General features: G+C 39.9%; 2 protein-coding genes across 6 annotated transcripts in view; one reads left to right on the forward strand and one right to left on the reverse strand.

Annotated features, from left to right (window-relative positions):
• Window positions 1-13: 13 nt before the first annotated feature.
• chst7 (carbohydrate (N-acetylglucosamine 6-O) sulfotransferase 7) lies at window positions 14-4294 on the forward strand. The gene is made up of 2 exons (XM_023267057.3): window positions 14-1389; window positions 3294-4294. The coding sequence occupies exon 1, from the start codon at window positions 99-101 to the stop codon at window positions 1365-1367; it is 1269 nt and encodes a 422-aa protein (XP_023122825.1). The 5' UTR covers window positions 14-98; the 3' UTR covers window positions 1368-1389; window positions 3294-4294.
• A 408-nt stretch (window positions 4295-4702) lies between these two features.
• Window positions 4703-27661, reverse strand: part of slc9a7 (solute carrier family 9 member 7) — a 43611-nt gene continuing 20652 nt past the window's right edge. For 2 of the 5 annotated variants that reach the window (XM_023267073.3, XM_035946745.2), the window contains exons 13-17: window positions 22797-22859; window positions 18783-18846; window positions 16708-16790; window positions 14200-14305; window positions 4703-9607 (exon numbers count right to left, since the gene is read on the reverse strand). In XM_023267073.3, the coding sequence (XP_023122841.2) occupies window positions 9344-9607; window positions 14200-14305; window positions 16708-16790; window positions 18783-18846; window positions 22797-22859 (580 nt within the window). In that variant the 3' untranslated portion in view covers window positions 4703-9343. The other 3 variants (XM_035946746.2, XM_023267074.3, XM_035946747.2) reach the window with 3 other exon arrangements.

Below are 27661 nucleotides of genomic sequence, written 5' to 3' on the forward strand. Positions count from 1 at the left end.
CACACATAATTTTAGTGTTGGAGACCACGGAGCTCCACAAAGCGCAGCGCCGACCCTCCACACAACGAGCCGTCCAGCCCCGCTCCTGGCGAGAGGAAATGAAGCGGAGGCTCAACAAGAAATACTTGGTTTTGATTCTGGCATATTCCGGTTTGCTTCTGCTAATCCCGTACGTGTTAGATTACCGGGATAAATCCGTCCAACACGCGAAGCACGGACTGCCGCAGCAACAGCCCAGATGCCCAGATCTGGACAACACGGTGGCGCTCCTGTGGGATAACGGATACAAAGTGAACGGCAGCGACGCCACGGAGCCCGCCACCAACAGGAGCCAGGCTCGGATACATATCTACCTGCATGCCACCTGGAGGACCGGCTCCTCGTTCCTGGGGGAGCTGTTCAACCAGCACCCAGATGTTTTCTACCTGTACGAGCCCATGTGGCACATCTGGCAGGCTCTGTACCCGGGGGACGCGGGGAGCCTCCAGGGCGCAGTGCGGGACATGATGAACGCCTTGTTCCGCTGCGACTTCTCCGTGCTCAAACTTTACGCAGGCTCGCAGAACATCACCACCTCCTTCATCTTCGGCTGGAAGATGAACAAGGTGATCTGCTCGGAGCCGCTCTGCGACGCGCACAAGCGCCACGAAATCGGGCTGGTGAAAGAGGACCAGTGCGCAAAGTGCCAGAGGAGGGACATCAGGGAGCTGGAGAGGGAGTGTAAGAAGTACCCGGTGATGGTGATCAAAGGAGTCCGCGTTTTGGACCTGAGCACGCTGGTTCCTTTGATGAAAGACCCCGCGATAAACCTCCAGATCATTCAGCTCTTCAGAGACCCCAGGGCCGTGCACAACTCGCGGCTCAAGTCCAAGCAGGCCCTGGTGAAGGAGAGCATCCAGGTGCTGCGCAGCAAGAAGCAGACCGACAAGTACAAGCGGCTGCTGGTGCCGAGCAACAGGGTGAACCGGGCGGAGAGCTACGTCTCCAGCGCCATGGAGCTCATCTGCGACAACTGGCTCAGCGACATGATGCTGGTGGTGAACGCGCCTCCCTGGGTGAGGAGGAACTACCTCCGCATCCGCTACGAGGACCTGGTCCTGCACCCCATGGAGGAGCTGCAGAGGCTCTACCGCTTCTCCAACCTCTCCACCTTCCCCGCTCTGGAGAAGTTCGCGCTCAACATGACGCACGGCCACGGCTACTCATCAGACAAGCCTTTCCTGATATCATCAAGGGACGCAAAGGAGGCTATATTTGCCTGGAGGGAGAGGCTGAATGTGGAGCAGATTAATCAGGTGGAGGCCTACTGCAGTGAAGTCATGAGGCATCTGGGCTATCAGAAGAACAGCCTGGACAAAGCAACATGAGGATGTGCCACCAGATATCAAGGTAGGGGTTTAAAGCAAAAGAAAAGGAGGTTTAACCCAGTGTTTAGCTGTGGAACAGACCATAAGAGTCATCTGTGCAATCACTCACCTTTTTTTAAGCTCTATGTTAGTCAGCACAGGAAGTCTGCTGTTGCACTCTGTGGCTCCATAACCTCTGACCTCAGTCTGACTGAGGCAAATTGAAACCAGAGAAAGGGGAGCCGCAGAGCATCACATTTTGATTCTTTACAGGCTGCAGGCGTACCATGGTGGATGCCTCTGAAGATCTCTTCCCACTTAAAAGCATATTATCCTTGTCGTTACTTTCTTTGAATGGTTGACCTTCACTGTGCAGAAGGATGTTTTAAACTTGCATTTTCAGAAGAGGGGAAGTTTAGGTTTGGAATGCAATTCAGTTTTATTGCCACGTAGGTTTTCACATAGAAGGATGAGGATTTGGTGCATTATAGTAACCAGAAGCGTTGCAAGTCAATAGACAGAAATTTTCAGAGAACACCTAAATGAGCAAATGCAAAGAATTTGAAGAGATATAAAGGCAATCAATATATTTATGTTTATATGTAGAAATGTGCTAATTACTGGCTTCACTGAGTCATACAGAAAATGTAATGTGGAATCACTTTTGTGTGCAAACCTAAACACAGTTACTTGCATGAATGTAGATTTATATTTTTCTCATCACAGTCCCACATCATGCTATCTTTTTCAGGCAATAACTTTGCTCTTTACTCTTTTATCACCGAAAACAATCACCCCCTATTAACCCTCATGTCGTCCTGCGGGTCAAAATTGACCCGTTTTAAAGTTTGAAAATGTAGGAAAAAAATGTATTTTCACAGTGACACATTTTCAACATTTTTGGGAAATCTTTGAACATTTTTTGGTGGAAAAAAAGAAATGTTAAAAATGTTTCTTAAAAACATTCACAAAAAAATCAACCAAAATCCAGCAAATTTCGCTGGATTTTGGTTGATTTTTTTGTGAATTTTCTTAAAGAAAATATTAGAAGTTTTACTGATATATATATATATATGTGTAATCACTTTAGATATTTTGGGGATTTTTTTGGAAGGTTTTTACTAATTTTTAAAAAATATTTACAAGAATTTTCTTGCCAAATATGGGGGATTTTTTATTTTTTTTTTTTTAAATAAAACTTTTTAAGGAATTATTGGAATTTTCTTCCTGAAGGTTTTGCAAATGTTCAGAAATTTGGGGGGGGTTTGCAGAATTTTTGGATATTTTTCAGACAAGGAAACAATATTTTTTGGTGCCCGTAAATGAAGACAACAGGAGGGTGACTATGTTACAGTTCAGCAGTTGCCTTTCAAACTTTTCCTTTCTACTGGGTAATCATGTGCTATGTTTCAGATTTTAATTTGTTTTGAAGCATAAAATCTGCAAAGGCTGAACCTCAAAGCCAGATAATATAATTTCACAGCATTGCCATTTAAACACAGTTGACACCAGTGTAAGGGATGTTAGCAGCCATCAGAGTGAGACAGTCAGAAGTATTTCCCCCCACTTTAATGACCTGCTGTTTAATAGAGGCCTCATTGTTTTGTCCCTGGCAATGCTGGGTGCTCTCATGGATAGCGGGGGGCTGGCAGGGAGTCACTGGGTGTCAGACTGTGCTGTCAAGAAGGGGATCATTGTGCGCGGCTGTTCGTGATGGGATGGAGCTCGCAGGGTTACAACCAGGCTGTCACCACCGACTCTCACATGCAAAGGCCCTTTAGAGCTGCCTGCAGGCCGTGGCAGCGCTGGGTGGAGGCTGGACAGCTGCAGCCCTGATAGCATTTTGAACGGGTCTGCGCGCTCCCGCATGTGTTTCAGTGCAGCTGTGTCATAATTTAAGGGTTTTATTTTTAATCCTCAGCTGATTTTTTTCTCCCTCTCATCCAGGGTCCTGCTATTTGAAGCTGAGGGCAAAAGGTGGAATAACAAAACAAGGAGCCGGAATGCGGTTCCACTAGGAGTTCTCAAGCGCGCCTCTTGGGTTGTTTTTCCTCGAGCCGAGGCGGGTCAACGAACTGGAGAAAATCCAAGTGGAAAGAGCAGCTCAGTCACAGACAGCCAAATTAGAAACGAGGAGAAGGCAGCTTATTTTCACAGTGTTATCTGTTTGACACCAGCAGGGTCTGAGAGAATGTGGGGAGGGGGATAAAACGAGACGGACGAGGCTGGTTTGTGCTGCCGTTACACTGGCCGGCCTCTATCCTTCTGTCCTTTTAGTAGCACTAATCCCTCCTCAAATCCCCTGCAGCCGAGGGCCATAAAAAGCCAGAGATGGGTCCTTCTGTGGAGATGGCTGCCAGGATCCAGGGCGGCAGCATCAGGTTCACTCTCACCTGCGTGACTTATCGGTCCGGTCTATGACTAAGCACGGCAGTAATCTCGAGCATTACTGACACTAAACTGCACCCGGCTCACTAACAGCGCTAATGTAGAGAATTCAAAGAAGAAACTACAGTATTTTCTGGAAAAGAGGCCTCACTGAGGAGCCATTGTTCCACCCCCGGCCCCTCAGGAATCCAGACAGCTGCAGCGCCCCGTTGACAAAACACTCACATGGGTGTGAGATTTTCTAATATCCCACAGACTACTTGGAGGGCTTCCTCTGCCAGTGAACGTCTTCTCACAAACACATCACACGGTACTGACTCACACTGTTACCTGCTCTTTGTAGTTTTGTTTTTGTCTAAAACACTGTAAACAGCTGTGATATCTCCCTGATTTTGAGGATGTGTTGCGGTTTTTACAGCATCCACGTGTTCAACTTCACAAGTTGGTTCTCTAATAATTGTTCTGGGTGAATTCCATGAAGACGTTCTCTTGTCAAAGAAGGAAGTAACTTTTAGACTATTTAAACTGACTTAAATAAAGGGGAAAAACTACAAATGGAAGTGGCTGTGACTGCTGTGAGCATTAATGCTGATTGGAAGGATTTGTCTTAGTCTATTAGCTGAGTTATTGATCTAATGGGAATGAATGGGAGGTTTGAATGACATTTTGCAGTTGAATTTTAAACATTATAAACTGTATGCTTTTTCAGAGTTGATCAGTGCACATGAATGAGCATTTTGAAAAATTGAAATTATGAATACAATAATGCACAATTGGCCTCCACAGACTTAAATGCAACATGTCACCCAAAACAACATTTTCAGAAAAGGAAACAATATTTTTTGGTGCCCGTAAATGAAGACAACAGGAGGGTTTAAACATACATATCAATATATAAACAGTATGTGTAGCATCAACATTTTTTAAGTAACAGTTGATCAAAAAATACAAAATAATACACAACAGTATGTGGCTCAGAATTAGTCTTTTTATTAACATGTTGACATGCAAACTGATGGCGGATGGGGCCTGGCAGCCAGTTGCTGCTAGAGACAACAGGTGCACATACAGACGATCGGGCTACGTCTCGTATTTCTCAGGTACAGAGAGCATTTAAATATAGCCGGCAAGACAAGTGACAGCACAACAGTCTGGAGAGAGAAACGGAGAGTGCACATGAAGGTTATATAAGAGTCCCACGAGTGTCCTCTGCTCGAGGTAAAGTGCCGAACTCTGCTCATTTATCTGTCTTCAGCCGTCGTTTAAGTCGCTCATGACGTCTACAAAGTGCTCCCGAAGGAAAAACTCCTCTATGTTGATCAGGTCTGAGTTTTTCTGCACAAACGTCAGCCGATACAGCAGGAATTATGGGGGGGGGAAAATCACAGTTTGCTTTTCACATTCCAGACACACAATAACATCTGCTGTATGTACGTTTCTTGGGGCTTTGTAACCTTCCGTATCACAGTCAAACAAGTGATTATTCCGTCAGACACTAAAAGCTGATTCTAAACAGAGCTTCACTGCAGTTTAAAAGAGCCACACTGCTTACAGATTGGCAACAGATTACATAACTACGCAGATTCATTTCCTCGTATGAGTCTCCAAAGTTGTGCAGGGGGGCTTCTCCCTCACATGAAAGCCTCGGATTCACAGTAATGCCTTTCACACCTGCACCCGTGTACTCATACATAAATGCAACAGGCTCTGTGTGCAGTCGGAGGGAAGGGAAACAAAAGGCGACACGTGCCATGTGGTGAATTTAAAACGAGGACCGGTTCAGGTGTCCAGACAAAATGCAACCCTCAGGAGCAAGAATCAACAGAAGAAAAACCTCTGATTCCCAGCCGTTGCATCAAACCAGCTGCTGTGCCACTCTGAAGCATCTGAGTGGAGCGTTGTAAACCCGCAAGACGCTGCAAGTTAATACGCTGCTGGTTGCATTTATTGGCTCAATGTAGCATCTTGAGGAGGAAAATATGCAAATCAACAAGTTTCCGCTTATAATCGCACTGCATAGGAGGAATTTCAAAACTGCAAACAGCGAGGAAATGTGGTTAGAAGATCACCAAAGAGTAACTGATCCGGTATTATTAATTCAACATGTGTGTCACTCATGAACGATGCAAATCAATCCGTTTGTGTGGTCAGATGCTGAAAATGTCAAGTGGGACAAATCAAAGAGTGAAATACTGAAGACCTGTGAGTTAACACAGGTCAGTGAAGCAACAAGTGAATGGAAGAACCAGTCTAACGCTGAGAACATATGGGTTAATATGATACCAAAACAGATACTGTAGACTGTTCACATCTTTTTATTAATGGAGAACCTCATATAGTGTGTTCCTGTTCATTATCTGTGTTTTCAGAAAGACGGATGATCGGGTTACTTGTAATGAAAGCTTAAGGAAGTCTCGATTTTAGCATTATTCATGTGCGTCAAGGGGGAATGAATGGGGTAAACAGCTGCACAGTTGTTTGGCATTTCTTAATTTTCTGATAGAGTTAGATAAGGAGACTAAAAATACACTCACTATGCTGCCAGCTGGTTAGTTTAGCAGAAAAACAGAGCAGGAAATAAGAAAATGGCTCGTTGTTTTTGCTCAGTCCAAAGGTAAAAGATCTCCTTCAGGCAGTTTTGAAGATATATAAAAATACTCTGTTTTAAGCATTTGATGTGGGGTTTTCCATAAAGAAGTACAAGTGCCTAATTAGAAATTCTTAAAATGACTGAAATATGCAAAGTTTAATCATGTGGTGCAGCGAGAAAGTTCTGGGTTTTCATTTAAATTTTATGTACTTTGTGCCAATTTACAACATAAATCACACTTCTACACAATTACGGAGTCACACATTGAGCCTTAAAGTCTGATTTGAGGTACTGGAAAACCCAATTTCAGCAGAGGAACATGACAAATTAAAGGAAAAACTTGAAACCTCTGCACTGAGGAGACCCGGTGGCTCCACTGTTTCCTTTACAGGGAAAGGTTACCGCGAATCAATCAGAAGTTGTTCTGAGCAATCACCTTTATCGCCTCTTAAGTGGGGTTTTCCAGGATGACAACATCTCCACCCATACGGCAAAAAAATGATGTGAATCATATGTTACGGCCACTACAGTCACCAGATCTCAACCCAACTGAACACCTATGGAAGATGTTGAACTAACATGTTAGACATTTGCTCCCAGCACTATCATCAAAACACCAAATAAGGGAAATTCTTGCAGAGGACTGGTTTTATCCACCCAGTAGAGTTCAGAGACCTGGACACTTCTTTTTGCAGCCCAGCACCTTACAATGACAGTTTATGTTGGGTTTTCCTTTAACGTATCACCCATCTTCACATCACTAGGTACTGTGACAAGTAATATTAACCAAAAGGCAGTTTTTCCATGCAAGGGCTCATTTTGCATTTAAATTTTTCTGCAGATTAAACAAACTATTTATTGCATGTTAACCGAACTGAATTTATTTACAATTATATAAAAAAATATAGAATTTGTGTTTTTGCTTTCCAGCTGATGCTAAATTAAGCGGCAATTGTTAATTTGTCTGTTACACATAGAACAGATATATATATATAACAATAACAACAGATAATTTAGGTCCCACTCCGACTGGTCCTACGACAAACCAGTGCTTGCAAAAGTTTCCTAGGTACATACTGAATATGCACAAACCGGCACTGGGGGAATGGATACGCTATCTGGGCGGCAGTCTAAATGAAAGTAGTATGTCGCGAATTTGTGACAATTGGCCTCAAGGGATTAATTTAGAACCAAACTAACTGTTTTCTGACTTTGTGTGAAGTGAAACTAATCATCTTCACTTCACATTTAACAGACAGATATGAAAACCATGTCAGTCTTGACCAGTTTCCCAAAAATGGTGAGCTATTGTTTAACCAGAATCACACCCAAAGTACCCTGACAAGCATTGTGTCACGTTGCACAAAATCAGCTCACTCATACGATTCTCTTAAACTGAAAATGTACGCAGACAAATGTGAACTCAGAAAAGCTCCAAGCAAGAACAGGAAACACAAACTGGGAATTTCTGTTAATGAAAGTGTGTTAATATTTATATATATTGGGGTTAAAATGTGGGTAAACAGCCCAGAGACATCAATGTTTATGCGTTGATACACTGCTGATGCAGGTAAAGGGTGAGTTTATATGCAAGCACTTCTTTTAATAATCTCCTGTTCTGTGGTTAGTGTCAGGGGTCTCTCTCTTTTATTTTAGTTCCGATTTTAAGTTTCACATGTCTGAAAGTTTGTGGACACAAGTTCAAAGTAAAAACAGCTAAAGCCGTGGTTATGGTTGCCACTACTTTGCAGCTTTCTTATGCTGTGCGGCAGCTCTAAATGCAACAAGTCGCTTAAATATCGAGCTGAAACAACTAATGGAATTAGTCGGTCAGTTGAAATAAATCATTTCAGTCATTTTTCAATCAAAAAAGTTAAACATTCGCTGGTTTTAGCCTCTCCAATGTGAGGATTTGCATCTGTTTTTTGTCATTTTGCCTTTTATAAAAACTGGCCTTTCAAACAAATCAACCAATGAAGCAATTAATTAAGAAAATCATCAGCAGATATATCAGTATGACAGTGTTGTTCAGTTGCAGCAGCTCCTTTGATGATTTGATTTTTTTCTTCTCATTTAATTACCATTTTTTGCAAAAAAACAAAACAAAACACAATGAAGGCCTTCTCTGTATTTTCCTAAACTGCATTAGGGTGCACGCCTAGTTCTACAGTTTGGGGAAATCAGCCTTTTCTCATCAGAAACAATAAAATTAGTTCCTCGATTGTGAAATTGGTGTTAAAAACAGTCCAGAACACAGAAAAGGATCCAAGCCTGCTCAAAGACAAGACACACAGACGTTATCTGTAACAGTCATTGGGTGTAAAGCACTGAGACGACTGGCCCCCGATAAAGAGGAACAAAGCTCAGCATTGTAGCTATTTACATGCTCACGTTCTTCACCCATGACGAAGGAAACGTGTTCGCCATCCAGCTCTGTGCTCCTCACAGGCCTCAAGCGCCTCTAATGAATGCTTTTGTGTGAAAGAATGGACACTTTCTCAAACACTGGACTGTTAGCAGCTTTGGATGGATGGTAGAAATGTAACTTAGTCTGAGGCCTCTGCAACATCTAGATGGGTTTGGGGCTCTGAGGGTTGTGTCGCTGCTGACTGGTGTACTGTGAAGACAGACTGATCACATTTCTGCTTCTTTCCCAGCTGAACTCACTGAGCCACACGTTCAGAAGTGCAGATTGAACCTTGCATGGGCACATTTTCTCCCCACGTCCCGGTTTCCCTCCGGTTTATGCAGCAGACAAATGGAGATTTTCTCTCCCGACGCTCGTATCTCCTGGAGAATAAACTCCATTTCTGTAATGAGGATGAAATGCTCCTTGAGCTGTGCTCCCCGGCCTACAGGGAGTCACTCTGACCCTCCTGTCTACTCCCATATCTCCATTCTGTCTTATCTCTGAAGCACTGGACGCTCTGCCTGCACAGAGGGGGAGGGAGCTGAGGGGCGAGGCGGTCCGTGGGTCGGGTCAGGGAGGTCGGCGGCTCAGGCGGGGACGGAGTCGAGGTCAGACGTGGTCCTCGATGGGGAAAACCAGCCGTGTGCCTCGGCTCAGCAGCTCCTGCTCGCGGGAGTCCAGCTCACGTTCCAGCGCCTCCTCAGACGTGCTGCCGCTCCTCTTTCCATTGGCGCTCCAGCCCGACCCCCCGGCAGCGTCCGCCCCCCCGCCCGAGGCCCCGTTGGCCGTGATGGAAGTGTCGCCGAACGTGAAGGTCAGGTCGGCGTCGTTGCGGATGAGGTCGGTGTCGGGGTCCCTCAGCTGCTCGTGGTTCTGAAAACAAACCCAGAGTGGAACATGAGGGGGGAGGGACCTAGAACGTGGGGACGACACATTACAGATGTAGGACGCCGCAGAGAGAACACATGGCGAGAACAGATGAACGGACTGACATTAACGGTGCAAAGGCTCATAAGGGACACTGTGGATTTACAGAGGGGAAGGGAGGAGACTTTCACTTAGTGGCCTGCACTGTATCAACTGGATTAAAGAGAAATTAAAAACAAACATAGCAGAAAGCCACAAGCTGCTCAGCAACACGCAAACCAGCCCACAGTGACTCTTAGGCATGAAGAGTCCGCTCAGAAGCACATGTTGCATCCTGGTTAAGCTCTCAAACATGAGGTTCCCACAGCTCTAATCGACTAGCTGACGATCGATAGTTGGCCCATGTCCTCGGGGAGAACAGGATGAGTTAACACCGGGTCAATGCAGGAATTACTCCGATGGAAGGGATCAAAAAATATTACGTAACCATTCCTCTCCAACAATTATCTCGGGGGTGGCCCCATAGCTGAATGTTCAGGGCACATGGGTTCAAATGCCTTTGAGCTCCCCGGTTCGATTCCCATTCAGCGTGGATGCTCATTGCATATCATTTCCCATCTCTGGTCACTGTATTTGTCTAGTTAAAAAGGCAAAAATAATCATCTTAACTTGGAGAGAAAACAAGCAAAAGTCTGCAAATGTACCTAAAAATGGTCCCTTTCTAATTAAAACAGTAACACAGCTGCCATCCCAAATTCTGCACAGCATCCTGAAGCACAACATGAGTATTAAACATGCATCTGAAAATAGAACCAGACAAATGCACAACGAACAAAACTGTTCAGCCTTTTTAGAAAATTAAACTGTACATTTGTGACCCATTTTTGGAGATTAAAGTCTTTACTACGAACCAATGGGCTGGAAGCTTTGGTTCACAGACAGTTGGAACGTATTAGGAGGCGGACTAGTGCATTACTGGTTTTTGTGTTTTCATTAACTTTTAATTTCTCGTGGTGTGAATGAACTGAATTGTTCATTTTCTATTTAAAAGCCTGAAATGCATTTTTTTAAACACCAAATTGTCAAAGTCTTGCAATTTTGAGGTCAAAAGGAAACAAACGTCTGTTTTGTTTGTGAGGCATTTTCCACTTCCATAACCAAAGTGGAACCAGGCAAGGAGCTTTATTTAATCCAGTCTCCCCCTACTTGGAGACACAGAGCCCTGATTATATGAACAACCACCTAAATTCATGCCTCTCCTGGCTGGCAGCCCTACGCAGGCAAACCAACAGCAACAAACCAGGAGGGGAAAACATTTCTGGATGCACAACTGCAGACTTTACTCTCAAGGATTTAAAATTGAATGAGAGACAATCTACTTCTACTTTATGGTGCAGAAATGCGGTTTAGATTGTCTAACTGCAGGGCTCTGTGGGTCACGGTAAAAGGAGAGTATAACTAAAAAATAAGCCTCTGTGTACAAGTATTTCACATGAGATGAAAAGGAGACTTTGCCAGTGTGAATCCAAGTGTGACCGTCGCTTCAATGGCCGTTTCTGTCTTCAAAATATCAGAGCGCAGTGTCTTTCAGAACACTGGTCATCATTGAGGTGGCACTGAAAGGGCCCTTTTGTCTGCGTTGAATGTAAAAAGGCGACTCGACCGTCCATTTTCTCTCTCGCTGAAGGCCTCGGCTCTTTGTGTTTACTGGCAGCCACTGAGAATGCTTTGACAATATTACTGTTCTCCTGAGAGAGAAACCTTCAGTATTCACAGAGAGCCTTCCTGCGGCACCGACTCAGCACTGAACATAGCAAAAGAAAACTGTTACTTTAAGCTGCGAAATGTTTTGATTACAGTTTATTTAAAACATGTATAAAATCAACATTTTTAAAAATCTAGCAACGCCAAAACATGTTTTCTATAATGCCAGTATATTTAAGTTTCCCTGTCTGTGAAAAAAATATATCTCTAACCCTCTGAATCCCCAAATTAGCTGACAGGATTGAAAGGCACGTTGTCTTTCTAAAAAAAAAAAAAAAAAAATGACACGAATGAAAAAACAGTAAGAATAGCCGGATATTGAAGTTTCTAACTACTCATTGGTAGTGTGCATTTTGCCAGAGAAACTTACCCATTTTTACCTAAATTTGCCTAAAATATAAAAGTTGCTCTAGCTATACCGATTCTTTATATATATATATATATATATATATATATATATATATATGAATGATACAACAACACCCTGACTGACTGATAAATTTACTCTTAGTTCGCCTTAAAGAAGCAAGATAAGTATGTTTTCTGTGAAGTGCAATATAAATGAAACCGACAACACAGAAGGCATTACTCAAAATGCACATCAACATATATGGGTTAACATGTGATATACAATGGGAGAGTTGAGGAGGAGCAAAGTGGGCCAAGATTGATGGTGTCACTGATGCAACAACTGTTGTTTCTGATAAACAGCTTCTGTCAGCAGCTGCTCAAGGTAAGAATATAGATCAAAGTAGTAGATAAAAGTAGAGTGATGGACCATTAATCAGAAGCAGGTCACCAAGAGGGAAGTTAAACATCAGCTCATGTCCACAAATATGTTCTCCACTTTATGCTTAGACTCCATTATACTTCAGACAGAAATATTGTTACAGTTATCTGACAGCTTGTACTTTAAAGCACGGTTAGACCTTAATACTACACTATTATAAAGTGCATCGTAATCCTGCCTAAAGTCTGATTATGGCCTTTTTTTCACCTCTTCTCTTGAGCTGCATCACTACATAGCGTGTGATCAGCCTCGGAGGCTTAGTTCACATTCAAACCCTGAACAATCGTAGTTTTCAGTACATCTTGTGATACAAGGCTTGCAGCACATCTTCTAATTTATGACAACCAACACAAGCATAATCAGCTATGCCTGAGTCAGCCAGAAGAGGAATAAAAATGCCACTTACACATTAATGCATCAGTAATAACAATCCAACAGTATAATATATAAAAATAGAACATTTACAGAGCCCATTCTAGTGTGTAATGAATACTTTTACTTTTGAATTAAAGCACATTTTTCTGATAATAGTCACATAATTTTATTTAAATGAGCTTTGAAATGTTGGCTTTTTACTTATAACCAAGTATTTTCCAGTCGTGGTATTGCTATTTTTACTTTAGTAAAAGATCTGCATTCAATATGCTGGTGTTCAAATACAAAATGCTAAACAGAATACATGTTTATGACGCTGGTAGACTCAGCAGATCAGGACAAAGACCACTGCTACCGTATAACATCACTCCACAGACTGCATTTGTGATGTTAAGTAACAAACACAACCTACAAGTGAAAGGAAGATTTCAAATTTTATAAAACTATGACATTTACAATGTTTTTATATCACACTTACTGAGATCCACAAATGCTTTTTCAATTTACAAATAGAAAAAAATGTATTCTAGATGTCTTTTTAACAGTTGAAAATGTTAGGAAGGCATTCTTTTTCTGTTTTTTTTTTTTTTTTTTTTAAACGGAACTTATTTGCGTACTTGCAGATTTGTTTTGCATTTACAATATATTTCTGAGAGTTTACATATTTTTGTATTTGTGGTAAATGTTGTTTTATATTTACAAAGCACACATTTACACGTGAATTGGCATTCTATTCACACTATTAACATTGAGAAAAATGTAGCTCAAAGCTCAATCCCCTTGTTGTAACAGGAGCTAAAATAAAGCAGCAAAGTTTATGTCACAAAGCATTTTCATTGTTTTTATCCACTGGAACATCCGGAAATGTTGAATTTTCCATGCTCTGCTAAGCAAACTATAAGAGTTGTTTTTTTTAAACATGAGTATAAGATTAATTAATTGTGTTTATCAGCTGCAGGCACTGACCTCCAGACCAACAAGCACATTCTGAAGAGAGATTGTAAATTTGGAGCACAGAATAACATTTTTAAAGCTCCCAAGATGAAGCTGCATAAAATATTTAACATCTATCAGCAATGTTTGTCTCTTCAGCAAGTTTAACACCCAGCAAGCTATTATAAGATATTTCTCTAATTTTACTTCAAGTTAGAGGAGTCTTGTTTTGTGAGTCTTGCTCACAGTCGACCAGCCCCTGATTTCCTGCAGGAGCTTCCTGCGAACTGAATGTTTATTACCAGAAATGATCCACAGCTTGATGATTACAGTGTGTTGATGATGGGATTCCTGCCACCCAGACAGGCTTTTTTCTATCACACAGTAAGTCCATGTCACCATGTGTTTGACTTTACATTCTTTCAAACCGTCTGAAAAAGCTGCATAGAGTTTGCACTGCACCAGCTGCTCTGAAAATGCCGATTTACAGCAGCAGTTTTGGTTTACACTTCAATTAAACCCTGTTTCACCCTTCTAACCTCACTCTAAGTGTTTATCATCAAATTTGAGAACTTTTCTTCATAAACCTCTGACCAGACAGCATGTAGGAGATGGATTTTCTCCACTTTCTGCCGTGCGAACATGGATTTTTCATGGATCACTGGTCACGTACCAGGTCACTGTTTGTTTTGTTGCTGCACGCTGTGTTTTTGTGCTTGTGCAGCCAGACACTCACCTCGTAAGCCTGTGGGCTGGTCAGACAGCTGGCCAGCGGTCCGCAGTAACTGGGCAGAGTGGAGGTGAGAGGTGGACCGCTGTGTGTCAGAATGGGCTTCAGGTAACTGGGCATGATTTAAGGAGAACAGCCCAAAATGTTCAACAACGCTTAACAAGAACAAACACATTAAATCTGCACACCTGTATACTGTTGCCCTCTTCGTGAACACAAAAGTTGCTGTTTTTTAAAGTGAGCTATAATGGCATCAGTAATTACAACTTAATGAACCATTTTGTGGAAGGTAGTGGCCAAATATACAATAAAAGCTATTCCATTAGGCTGTGCACCTACTGTTCATAAAAACACACCCAACAGTCAGTTCTCTTCCTGCAGAAACTCAACATAAACACATGAATTATGGAATAATAAAGCGGACAATGTCTGTCAATAGGCTATATTTAGAGCTTTAACCTCTATGAGCTTCTGTTTGAGATTAGCAATTATTAAATTATGGATTATTAAATCAAATGCTGCACTCAAGTTGAAGAATACGAGCCTCACTTATTTACAACAACATCTCGCAGTCATAAGAACAAGAGCTGTGCTGGTGGAACGTCCAGGTTTGGAGACATACTGAAACTCAGTGAGCACGAGTTTGCTCGAAAAAATTATTCTTTCCGCAAGACAAACATTATCATATTGTCTGAACCTTTAGACATCTCATCACAAAGTAAATTTCACATACACTTCTGTAAAACTTTCATAAAAAAGAGGAGCAAGAGTGCCAGAAAAAATACATTAGAATAGTGGAATAATATAAGGTTCAAAAACTGTATCTGTAAAATAAGATTTTTAGATCATTTAAATATAGTAAAATAGTCAGATTTTTACAAACTAATTAGCGTTTGTAAAAATACAGATTTTTGATGTGAACCTTATGTACAGTTTTGTCCTGTTGTTCTTACAGTTAATGTGTAAATGAAAACTTTTTCTGTGATTTTACTATATACTTGTAATATATGTTATTTAACAAAACTGAGAAAATCAGTAACAACAAATTATTTACAGTTTTTCAATATTTAATATACATATTTCCTTCAAATAACAGCAATTGTTTTGGATTGTTTAAATATAGTTTAAAAAAAGTTGTGCTATTACAGCAAAACACTGGAAAACAACAAATTACCATTTATAAAGTTACATAATTTTCATGTGGACATAATTTAAAGCTTTGGCCTGTTTTATTTTTTTAGGATTCACATGTAAAATGATACTTTTTTTCTGTAATTTTACTAGTTATGATCTTTAATATAATTAAACAAAGAAAATTTGAAAAATAACTGCTTAAAAATTATTTACCATATTTTAATCCTTTATATAAATATATAAAAACAGCAAATATCTGTAAAATAACACCCTAATTTCTGATTTAAATACAGGATAAATTCGGGTAACTGTATGGTCACACAGTAAAAGAACAATCCTTGGAGAAAAACACGTGATGCAGGGTCATTTTTGATTTTTGATGTGGACATAATTCACAGGTTTGGCCTGTGTTTTTACAGTTAACATGTAAATAAATGCTTTTTTTTTTTGCTAGTTATTATCTATAATGTCATAAAATAGGGACAATCTGTAAAATAACAATAAATGGCTCAAAAAAATACAGGTAAAAATGTTTTTTTTTTTTTTTTTGTTTGTTTTTTTTTTTTTTTACATTCAGCCTCCCCAGTGCTTATGGAAACAAAATCAACTGAGCCTTGTTCATCTTTCAATACAGTATTTTGTATGAGTGAACATGAGGAGCTGGAAGCAGCTGAGCGCAAAGTGATTTTGTGATGTTTAGCAGCAGTGAAGCCGAGGGAACCAGCAGGCTCCTCGGCCTCTTGTTTGTAATAAGTCAGGCTGAACTGCACCCTGGGAAAAGTCAGCGCCCTGCTCAAGTTGTCGGGTCTTTGTGTGGAGAAAAGCAGTCGGCACCTTGTCAGCACATGCATCAAAATCAGCTGTCGAACTCAGCGGTCAGTCGCACTCTCCGGTACCCAGAAATAATTCTCTTTGTCATAAATGTTTACCTCAGTCCTGGGAAATGGGAGACATCCACCCTGTTTGGCTTCAGTTGCATGCAGCATGTGTCACCAGGGGGAAAGTCTCGGCTGTAACAAACAGCTGCTACGCTCAAAAGCAGCCACGCAATCAGCCACCTGGGGAGACAATCGCCCCGCAGAGATGGGAAGGAGGCAGGAAATGAGAGAGAAAGCTGCTAAACACATTAACTTAAGTCTGTTTATGCAGCCAGACTGAGCAGGGAAAGCAAACATTATGTGAGCTCATGTAAGTTAATCTGATCCAATATCCAAAGATGATCCGGTCAACATAAGGCTCTGGACAATCATCCTGATGGATATGAAACCTGATGTGACCACAAACAGCTGCACTAGTTCAAACAAATAATTACTTCATGGCTTGAAAGCAAATGATGCACATACTTCTTTGTTTCAGTAAAGCAGGGCACAGAAAGGATACTTGTGATCAAAGGTGTACCACAATCTGAAGAGCCACGCACTCTCCTGCTTGGTTTTACTCTGTCCTTCAGCCTGGGAGCCGTCCTGCAGAAACACATGGAAAAATAACACGTTTACACAATATAGATTCACTCCACAACAACATGTGGACGCAGAGATTCCTCAGAGTCTGTTAGAAGATTTTTTTAAAGGGAATTCTAGATCCAAAGAAGCTGAATAACAGTGACATTAGGTTACAGGAAAGTGAGTGCATGACTTTTGCTATCATCAGGATCAGCATTCAGATAATGATATGATTGCAGCAATATGAGGTGGATACACACTAAAGATCCCAGCATGCATCAGGGCCACAGTATTGCCTCTGGTGCTATTTTGTTTTACATAGTTCTCCAGAATATTTCCATACTTCCGATACCATCTAACAGTTATGCATTACAAGTGAAACTGTAACGCTACAGTTGTGTTTGGTTAAAGCGACAGTGCTGCTGTTGATGCTGTAGTGACGATCAGAGGCCTTGTGCAAATGGATTTCTTCTCAGATTTTGCAAATCAGAACAATTTACTTTAAAAATGCTATTCAAATGCAGTGGAACTTTGCCAAAAGCTCTCATAAAGCATATTTATTAGTATGATTAACTGAATCTAATGTGATTTAAACAGTTTAACAGTAATTTCTGAACTTCCTGTTAAAGAAATAATGAGTAAAACTGATAAATACCCATTGTATCATAAAGAAATGCCATGTTTTCTTTTTGTTTTCCAGCAATATATATATGATCATATATCATATATATATATCAGCCGGCTGGTATTGTTGGCCAATACTGAATTGCAGTATTGGTGTAAATGTTGTCTGACATGTTCAAATATTTTTTTTAAAAAAGTTTTAGGTTTTTTTTTTTTTTTTTTTTTTTTTTTACAGAAGATAATGCAGGAAAGGGTGTTTGAGGTATTGTGGAAATGGTATCATCACATGGAGTAGCTGTCTGCAGCACATGTAGCAGAGCCTGCATCAAAGCTGAGCACACTGCAGTCCACTTTTAACGATTTATTTAACCAGGTATTCTTTGAGACTAAATTTAGTTTTTTTCAGGAAGGCCAAAAAAACACTGAGCAAGACAACAGCAGACATGGGAAAAAAAAACACATAAAAACAACCAAGGAGCTAAAAGTAGATGAAAGAAAATCCAGCTTAGAAATAGCAGTTGCACCTTTCAGTGGTGTGGAATCAAGCTCTGTCTTCACAGTAAGCTGCTAACTAGTTTGTGGAATATATAGCCTTTTCAATATAACTCTGATATTAATAAACTTATTTTTTACTCCTTAAAAATCTGCATCAGCATCCATCATGAAAACCCAGTGATTGTCAGGCTCTGAAACACTCAATTGTATTTGAAAATCAGGCCATAAATGAGGTTCATCCTGTGAAAGTCTTGAAAAAGCTGCAATGTTAAGATAATTTAAAATCAAAACCTGCGTTGAAGCTTGCGGCAAATCATTAACTATCAAATACAGTTAAATAGGTTATTCACAAAATGAAGCCCTGCAGCCATCAGCATGTGAATAATGTTTGGGCTTATGATACCTCCTGGAGGCACAGAACATTTAATTCTAAAGCTTGTCTCTGTAAAAAACAATCATATTTAAAGTAAATATCAAAGCACTCAGAATGATGCTTCCCACAATGCTGAGGAGTCGTTTTCACTCCAAAATATGAAACCAACTGATCAGTGTTTAATTACTAACATCACATGAGATACCAAACTCACAGCGTTCTGTTAAGTCTTAACCTACAGTGCAGCACAGGGCAGAACAGTGTGGACAGGATTCATCATTATACACGAAATACAACTGAAAGTAGGTGAAAAAATCCTGCACGCTGTGACAAATGGGGCTGTTCTGCTTCTGCTGTCTCGCTCAGCAGGTTTGCCACAATTTCTTGCAACAAACTGGACTATTTATGTGTGCAGACCTGCTGACTGTTGTGCACATTGACAAAAAAGAGCAGAAGCAGAATAGTTTCAGAGGCATTGACTAAAAACCCAATAAGTGAGTGAGTCTAAGTGAGGTCCTCACCCCCTGTAAGACCTGGAAACTGTCTCCACACGGCTGCTGGTCCTGATCTGGATCCACATCGACCCTGCAGCATAGGAGGAAAACAGAAAACATTAACAAACCACGAAAAAGTGATTTACTTTGGGGGCAGCTCATAAATTCTCATACTTGATTGGTTGGATGCCAATAAACAGCATTCGTCAGCAAACTTATCCTGCTTGACTGAATTTTCCTCATTTGTGGCCTCTGGTTGTTTTTTGTCGAAGCATATTGTCATGACTTTGCAGACGTTTCACTTTGACACGGAAATCATGCTGCAGAATGTGGATGTAGCCTCTTTGTGGCTCTACTGGAAGTTGCTGTGAAAAGCAAAGCCTCAGAGTTCTCACAGCTAAACCTGTTTGTGTCAGACAAATGTCACAAATTAGCATCAAATCCCAAACAAGAGTCTACAAAACAGAAACACTAAGACAGTCCATATTTCATGCAGCTCAGCAGACGGCAGTGACTTTAGGAAAAAGATTTTAGCTCGTGACCCAAAACCACAAGTTTGATTTTCACCCGTAGAGGAAACACCATGTTAAGTCCAACCCCGTGACAGACGAACAGTTTAGCAAGCTGGAAACAACTGTGAATTCTTTTTCACACAGTTTGGATCAACATAGCATCAATTGAAGTAAACATGAATGGAAAACCACACGGTCAGCCTCAAACCGGGTCAGACTCAGGTTTTAGTTCGCTAATGGTACGAAACATTAGATATTTTTATTAATGATCAGTAACAAACTGTGCCTTTTATTTAATAAAAAAACAAAACAAATGAAAGAGACAGGAAAGTTCACAACTACCGTGCGAACCAAACCACAACTTGCTTTCATTTTTTATGGGCAAAAAAAATAAAGCATTTGATTTAGATTATATTTATTCCCATTGATCAGAAAATCAATTATAAGAATAAGGAAACAGATTAAAGTAGATGCTGCCACCTGATTTTAGCCCCACAGAGGTCAGTTTGTTTGTTTTGTTTTACAGCAGTTAGTATCAAGAAAGTTTTCTGATCTTTGAGTTAAAGTGAAGTCTATGATGTCGTGCCTCTATGCTACGATGATGTTGCCAAGAACAGCATGCACATCAGAATCTTTAATTAAAGTGGACTTGCTATGAGTTATCCCCATGCATGAGTCATACAACAATAATAGTCTAATTTTGTGCTTCATCCATGATGAAGGGAGATAGAAATGCAGGGCAAGACCCCACAATATTTCACTAATAAGGTTTCCAAGGGAGCTTCTTTTCCTTGTTAACAAGTCAATTTGATTTTTGAAGTAACATCATAGCTGAGAATTTCCACCTAGAAACTGCAGTGTTCTGATGACTTTCTCAAAAACAAGAATTTCGATCCAACGGAGCAAAGAAATCTTTACTGAGACAGCCATGGACTGTATAATAAACCACAGACTTTATTATACAGTCTATGTGTGCTGCTTGCAGTAATGGATTTGGAATCTGCTCTTTCAGGCTTTCTGTTTCCATTGTGACATGGGATGTAGAACAGCTTCCACTATGGCATTAATTAGTGGACCAAAACCACAACCAACAGTAGTTACTGCCCATATCTCCAGTTCTATCAGTATGTAGACAATCGAACACTGGGAGGTTTGTTATGTCAGCCTACATGGCACATTTTACGAGACGGTGGTATTTAAGAGGAGAGAAGTGCCGAAATGTCGTTTGTTCTCCTCTATGAGTTCAACGAGTGAGTGTTGAGTCCTGCCCTGGAGGAAGGACTTTAACTTAAAACAGGTTCTACAGGGGAAGCGGTCATTTTGGTTGGATCACACTTAAAGTTTCAGGCCCATACCAAAACAACCTAGAGAAAACAACCTATTCTTCTCCAGAAGTGGTTTCTGGTTCGAGCATGTGTGGCTGAACAACATTGCAGTTTGCCATTGTGTTGCGCAGAGAAGTTTGAAACTCATAGGAGAGCTGGTGTGCTCGGGATGCAATGAAAGTCGGAGAGGTGGGTGGACAGAGAGGCAGAGACTTTACAGATCTGCAGAGAGGAGGCAACAGTGCAGATTTAGCACTAAGTCATTTAAAGCATGAAGGGATTATCTTCATATAGAAAATTTGTAAATATGTACAGAGATGAGTTTTTAGGAGTTAAATCAATGACTGCGAAGGGAGCCGAAGAAGAGTCAGGCTGCCCTATAGTTTGCATCCTGAGCACAGTTTTACCACTGTTTTGATTTAGAGAACCAACAACAGTATTAAAACCAACTCTGAGTCAAAACAACTCATTTTGTTTGGTTTTGTTGGTGGCCCAGTAGTAGTGATGCTATGTTAACCCAAACATCATCAATTCATTTTAGTGTGTAGCATATTTAAATCACCACTATTTAAAGGTTTATCTCTACGAATTAGATGAGAACATCAATTTCACCCTCATATGTGTTGTTTTGTATCTGTATAACAAGCTACAAGCAGCAGCCGTGAAACAGCAAGACAAGTTTCTGTCCAGAGGTTAAAGGTCAAAAAGCTGCTTTTCCAGCACTTCAGTTCACCCATTAACTTATTGTATCTTGTTTGTTTAATCTGTACAAAATCAAAGTTGAAAATTAACATAAATATCAATACTTTGCAAGGCAACTTCCTTGTTGTTTCCCCCTCTGTCTTCATTGTTTGGGCTAAGGTAAGCTAACTTGCTGCTGATGTTAATTTTTTACTGTACAGATGTCTCCGTGGTTCATTTTCTCATTTCACTCACACATATATTTTAAGTCTTCTGAGCTGGTCATGAATTATTTGCCCAGTTGTCTCTCACCAACAGAGAAGGATTAAAACCGAACACAAGCAGATTTTAATTCATGTAAGCCGACTCTAATCCTCATGGACAGAAGTCAAGGCAGAAAAATGCGGCACTATACAGTCGAAGGTGTAAGTAATGGGTATAGTTATCTTTAGAATTCTCCACCACTGTCATACAGAGGAACTATCCACTCAGAGTGGCTGAGTAACTGCAGCGTCTCTCTGCTTCCCATCTTTGCAGCTTAAGATGGAGCAGGACGCGAGTATTCAGCTGCCTCTCAGGTTTTTCCTCCTTTCTCAACGACAAAAACATGCAAAGAGGATCTTCAAGGGGAGGAAGCTACGCAGAGGTCAAAGGATCTGCAAAAACAAAGTGCAGAATCAGGAAGGATCTGTGAGGAACGGACCTGAGGTTATGACACAACACTAACCAAAATGCTACCAAAAGAGAAAGAGGCCCAATCCAGCATGCATTTCCCTTCTGATAAGACAAAAACGTGTTCATATACTCGCACACTTATGCAACGGAGTGCTCCACTGACTTTAGCTCACCCACTAACCTTTAATCCTAATCCTGCAAACATCCTCTACTCCCCTTTAATCCATCAAATATTCCTTGCAAGCAATTTTGTTTGCACGATTTACCAGTCGTCTAGGAAGGACATGCAATCCCAAGCAGAGCAAAAAACAGACACACAACTTGGCACAGCTCTCAGTTTCTGCTTATTGCCTTCCTCTTTTGCAAGTACTTTTCAGCGCAGTTCACACAAGCCTGCCGGCTCCTTCTGGGTTACAGAGTGTGATTTGTACTTTGCATTGCTTTGTGAGAAACTAATGGACAGTCAAGAGTGGAGAGACAAAAGAAAAAACACAACTGACTCAGAGAAATGCCCAGAATGAAGCACTTTACTGCATGATGCTGCAGTAAATTCTAAAGAAGAAGCACCTCCAGCAGAAGCAGGCTGGTGTGCAATGCAGTAAATTCTCTGTTCAGCTGATTTAAAAGCTGCAAAACCATTTTAATATATTCTGATGCCAAACCATCCAACTCAGTCTTTGACAATTCTGAGTGTCATTTGTTCCATTGCTCTTTATAGATGCCCAATGTTCCCCTTCACCAGAAAAATAAAGAAGCAGACAGTGAGAAGAAAAATCCCACCTGAGACAACACACACTTTCCCAACACCAGTTACTGTTGGACAGTTTGTTCACATTCACATACAGCACCTGAGGTACTCCCACTCTCCATGCTGACGTCGATCTTCCTGTAATTTTTTGCCGCTCCCAAATCTGTCACATCATAAATATATGCATTGAGCGCATTAAAAGCTGAAGCACTGGGTAGCATGTTTACAGATTCTTCATAAATTGGGATTTGGTCTGTGCAGAAAAGACAAAAAAAGGAAACGCCTAAGAGGAACTGAAACACAAACATTAGTCAAGTCAGCGTTTTTGATTTAGCACATTTAAAAGGACATTAATCAACATTATAAATTTACCCACCAATGAATGTTAAGCTATTTTCTAAATACATTTGGAAAGGGCGTACATACAGTTAAAGTGCATCTCTATGCAGATGACATGAGTGTATTCAGTTACATTTTCTTTGGAGTTGGCTGACTGCTATTAAACTGTTACTGGATTCATTGCATGATTTAAAGTTCCCGCTGAATACGAAGAAAACCAAATTTATGATCTTTTCCAGAGCTCACGCCCAGATCTTAGATATTGCAGCATTTAAACTTTAGGATTGAAATAATTTCAACACTTTTTCTAAAAATATCTGGATGATAGGCCCCATATAAGATATATAGATTTATATTTGGTATCTTGTGACAAAGCTGAAGGTTAGGCTGTGTTTGTATTGTCAAAATAGAGGCCGTCTTACTTTAGCAGGTAGGAAAATGCTTGTACAGGCTACGTTCTTGAGTGACTCATATGCAAACTGCTGTAACTACACGTTACTGCCTCGACTGTGTATCAGAGCTCTCTACATTTAAAAAAAAATCTAATTCATTATCTAGTACACATTACTGTGTTTCTTCATCGTCATGTAGCCTAAGCAGACAGCAGCATCAGTATACATTCAAAAAGCAACACTGGGTAAACTTTCTTTCGATCAACAGCTGTTCTGATTCTCACTGCTGCTCTACAAGTTTCCCAGGACTTCTCCTATTCTGCACCCTGGTCATGGAATAACCTTCAACACACTGCAGCTTAATGATTTTGTTCTTGTGAGAGAGTTCAAAGCTCAGATAAAAAGCTGTGTAACTGAAGAGCACAATTGATATTCTAAAGCTGGATTTTGTTAAGTGCATCTTTAATCCTTCGGTCGTTTTGATGTGGTTTTACTTTTGTCCTTTGTCTGTTGTTATCATGCTGAACTGTCTAACTTTTTGTAACTTTATAATGGTGTGCCTTCTTGGCCAGGTCTCCCTCGACAAATAGACTTCAATTTCAAAGGATTATGAGTTAAGTAAACATTAACTAAAACAGTGATTACATGTTATTTCTCAAGAATCAGACATGAATTTTGCATACACATTACAACGTTTCTGTATTTTTAAGAAAAGATAAAAGCATATCAGTCATATTGTTCAGATTTGTTTTTGTCGGCAGTACTGTAATACAATACAGCAAATAAAAGTTACAGCAGATAATGGTGACCACTCAGTGTTTTCATAACAATAATTGGCGGGCACCCCTGTAGCTCAACAGGTTGATTGACCCATAAACAAGGGCTATAGTCCCAATGTATCGGTCATGGGTTCAAGTCCAACCCATGGCCATTTACTGCATGTCTATCCCCTACTCTTCTCCCCATGTTTCCTCTCTCTCTCTCTCTCTCTCTCTCTCTCTCTCCAATGAGCACTATAATAAAGGCCAAAAAAACAAAACTCTTAAAACAATAATTAGCAACTATCTCAGACAGGTACGATCCTTTCTTTTGAGGACATGAACTAATCCTCAGTCTTGGCACCGAGGCTCAGCAGATGTTTAGATGCCCACATTAAAAATAATGATGGATGAAATAACTGCAGCTCTTCTACTGGCAGTTCAACTGCTTTCTGTGTTGGTAAATCAAATGAATAATTCCACAGCTTTCATCTTATATCGATTAACTGAGAGTTCATCTGCTATCGGTGATCACACTTCAGCTGTCACTTAAAGATTTATTCTTCACACCTTCGTCCTGTCAGTGTCTAAACTTTCACTTACTTCAGCTTCACTGAACACTTAAATTAACCCTGTAAAGCCCACTGTTGCAGAAATACATCATTTATGTACTATTACTGTTTATATTTTGTAGCTTTATTTTATTTTTTTCTGTATTTGTTACACACACACACACACACACACACACACACACACACACACACACACACACACACACACACACACACACACACACACACACACACACACACACACACACACACACACACACACACACACACACACACACACACACACACACACACACACAGACACTTTTTTGGTTTTTTTTGCTAATTCTCCTCTGTATTTGGGTTTATATATTATTACTATTATTTATATTTTTTGCTGTTTTATTGGCAATTTTTTTCCATATTTGGGTTTTTTATATATATATATATATATATAAATACAACTTTTTTGTTTATTTATTTTATTTAAATAAGGTGAAAGACTACAGGCTGAAACATACTATTGTCACATATCGATTAATTTTTACCTTTTCGCTTCCATAACAAACATTCAAAATTGATATGCACATTTAGGTGTATATTTTACCAAACTATTTTTAAAATGAGAGTGTATATTATTGAGATAATACGTAATTTGCATATATATGTACAATTTCTGAAAACGTATATATAAAAAATTATTGTTTTAATGTTAGTAATCAACTGGGAAAGTTTCAAGTTAATATATATTAGTTAAAATTTCCACTCATGAACACGAAATGTATGGAATCGTACAGCATATATCTATAGTTAAAGGCTGTTTCTGTAACTGAGTTTTTTCTCTTACACTGAGACAGAAATCTCCACCTCAGTAGGAATGTAACTTACCTGTTTTATTCTTATCTATATTATGAAGGTTTTTTACAGAGGGGTTTGTTCATACATCATTCATATTTTTCTTCCAAACACGGCGAAAATTGACTTCTTTGTTGGTTTCTGGCAGTATTTCTTGATTTATGAAGTGATAACAAGAGGAATCTCCTCTCTAAAAACCGTTGACTCTAATATGTCACCAAAACAGGAGGAATTTTGAAGCTGGCTTCATGCAGCGTTCTGAATTCTGTTCTGGAGATAAATGCTAATTAGTGCATTATTAGATTCATTTTTACATTTATGCATTAAATTTCTGAAAACCTGTAATAGAAAAAGGATTGACTTACTGTAGGTAACTTACTCTGGAAGGTTCACTGTCATATCTGTTAAAACTTAAACTGGTTTCAACTTCACTGTTTTTCATTTCACAAATTGTATTTTGACCACCACTTCTGCTTCTTTCAGTATCACTTTAGAATGTGTTTTCAGCACTTTTGTCCGAATTCTTTCACATATTAACTAACATTCAGACTCATATTTTAACTGCCATTGCCAGTTCTGTCGCAGTTGTTTTGTGTTTCATAAATATTTTAACGCAAAATTTCATCTTATCTTCAACCACACTCAAAGCTAAAAAGAAACTACAGCAATCTTTCCTCAAAATGCTCATTAGACTAAAACATCACACTGAAATACGCTGAACAGATGATGGGGCAGATAGGGCCGAAAACTCTCCCGGTTGGAGCTGAGAGATTAGCAGCTCTTCTTCCAACATGAGCACTGAGAGATCTCGATTCTCGACTGATGACTGCGCTGTCGAGCTCCAAGATAAGCCGCACGCCTGCCTGCTTAAAGACCATCCATCAAAAACCCAATAACAGCAGCGACTCCTCTCACACCAGCTGTTTTCTCTCCCAGCTTCAGTCCTGCATCACATCACCCTGCTGCCTCCTAATGATCCTCACAGCCAGAAGCCTCTGACATGAAAACTTATAAATGACTTCCTGCAAATTCCATCTTTAACATAAAGAAAGGGGGAGAAACACTCTTCAGTGATGGACTGTAAGAAGTTTTTTTTTTAATGCCCTTCACAGATTTGAAAGTGTCCCCCATAAAGAGTAAAAATGTGCAAATTTATGCAGCTGCAGAGGGGCCCAGTCATGGCGAGCAATTTTAACATTTACAGTAATAGCTAGACTGAATTCATCTCAAAAAGAGCATTTCAGACATCCACTATGACATCCGTTTTAAGAGAAATGACACCACTTTCACCATTTATGTGTGTGGGGCTTCTCATTACAGATATCTGCAATTGAATTATGACTACTATTAATTCCAGTTGCAGATATCAACAGTAAAATTCTGACTAGTCTTTAATAAGGCAACCCATTTCAACCTTTGAAAGCAGTAGCTGATTATCCAAAATTAACATTACATATATCCGCAACTAAAATATGACTAATATTAATTCCAGTTTCAGATCTCTACGGTTTAATTCTGATGCGTCATAACTGTGGCCAGCCATTTTCACATTTAATAGCTGAGTTTTATTATCCAAAGTTAACATTGTAGACATTTGCAATGTCATTTTTACGAGGCAAAACTGTAATTCAAGGCATTTTTAATTACATTATGGCAAGTAAAATCCCAGTTTAAGATATGTACAAGGTCATTTTCACTAAAGTTTAATTTAAAATACCTTAAAAGGACGATGTAGACGTTTTGATTGAAGAGATCTTAAACTAGAATTATGACTAGTCATCGGTCACTGAAAAGCAGAAATTTATAATGAGAAACTTAATACACATAAATGGTGAAAGTGGTGTCATTTGTTCTTGCTTTTTTTTTGTTCTTCTTCTCATTTGAAGATCTGTACGTTGTCTTTTTAAAAAACCTTAAGGCAGAATCACATTGTAAATGTCTCCTAAAAATTCTGACTAGTCAAAATGTAACGACAGATATCTTTCTTTAGAGTTTCAACTTGTTGCAATGACGTTGCAGATATTTGTGGTATCTTAGAAGCTACAGGGAGTCGAAGGCTACTTGCCTTTT

The sequence above is a fragment of the Amphiprion ocellaris genome, chromosome 2 (genome assembly GCF_022539595.1).
Source record: "Amphiprion ocellaris isolate individual 3 ecotype Okinawa chromosome 2, ASM2253959v1, whole genome shotgun sequence".
NCBI classification, from domain to species: Eukaryota; Metazoa; Chordata; class Actinopteri; family Pomacentridae; genus Amphiprion; species Amphiprion ocellaris.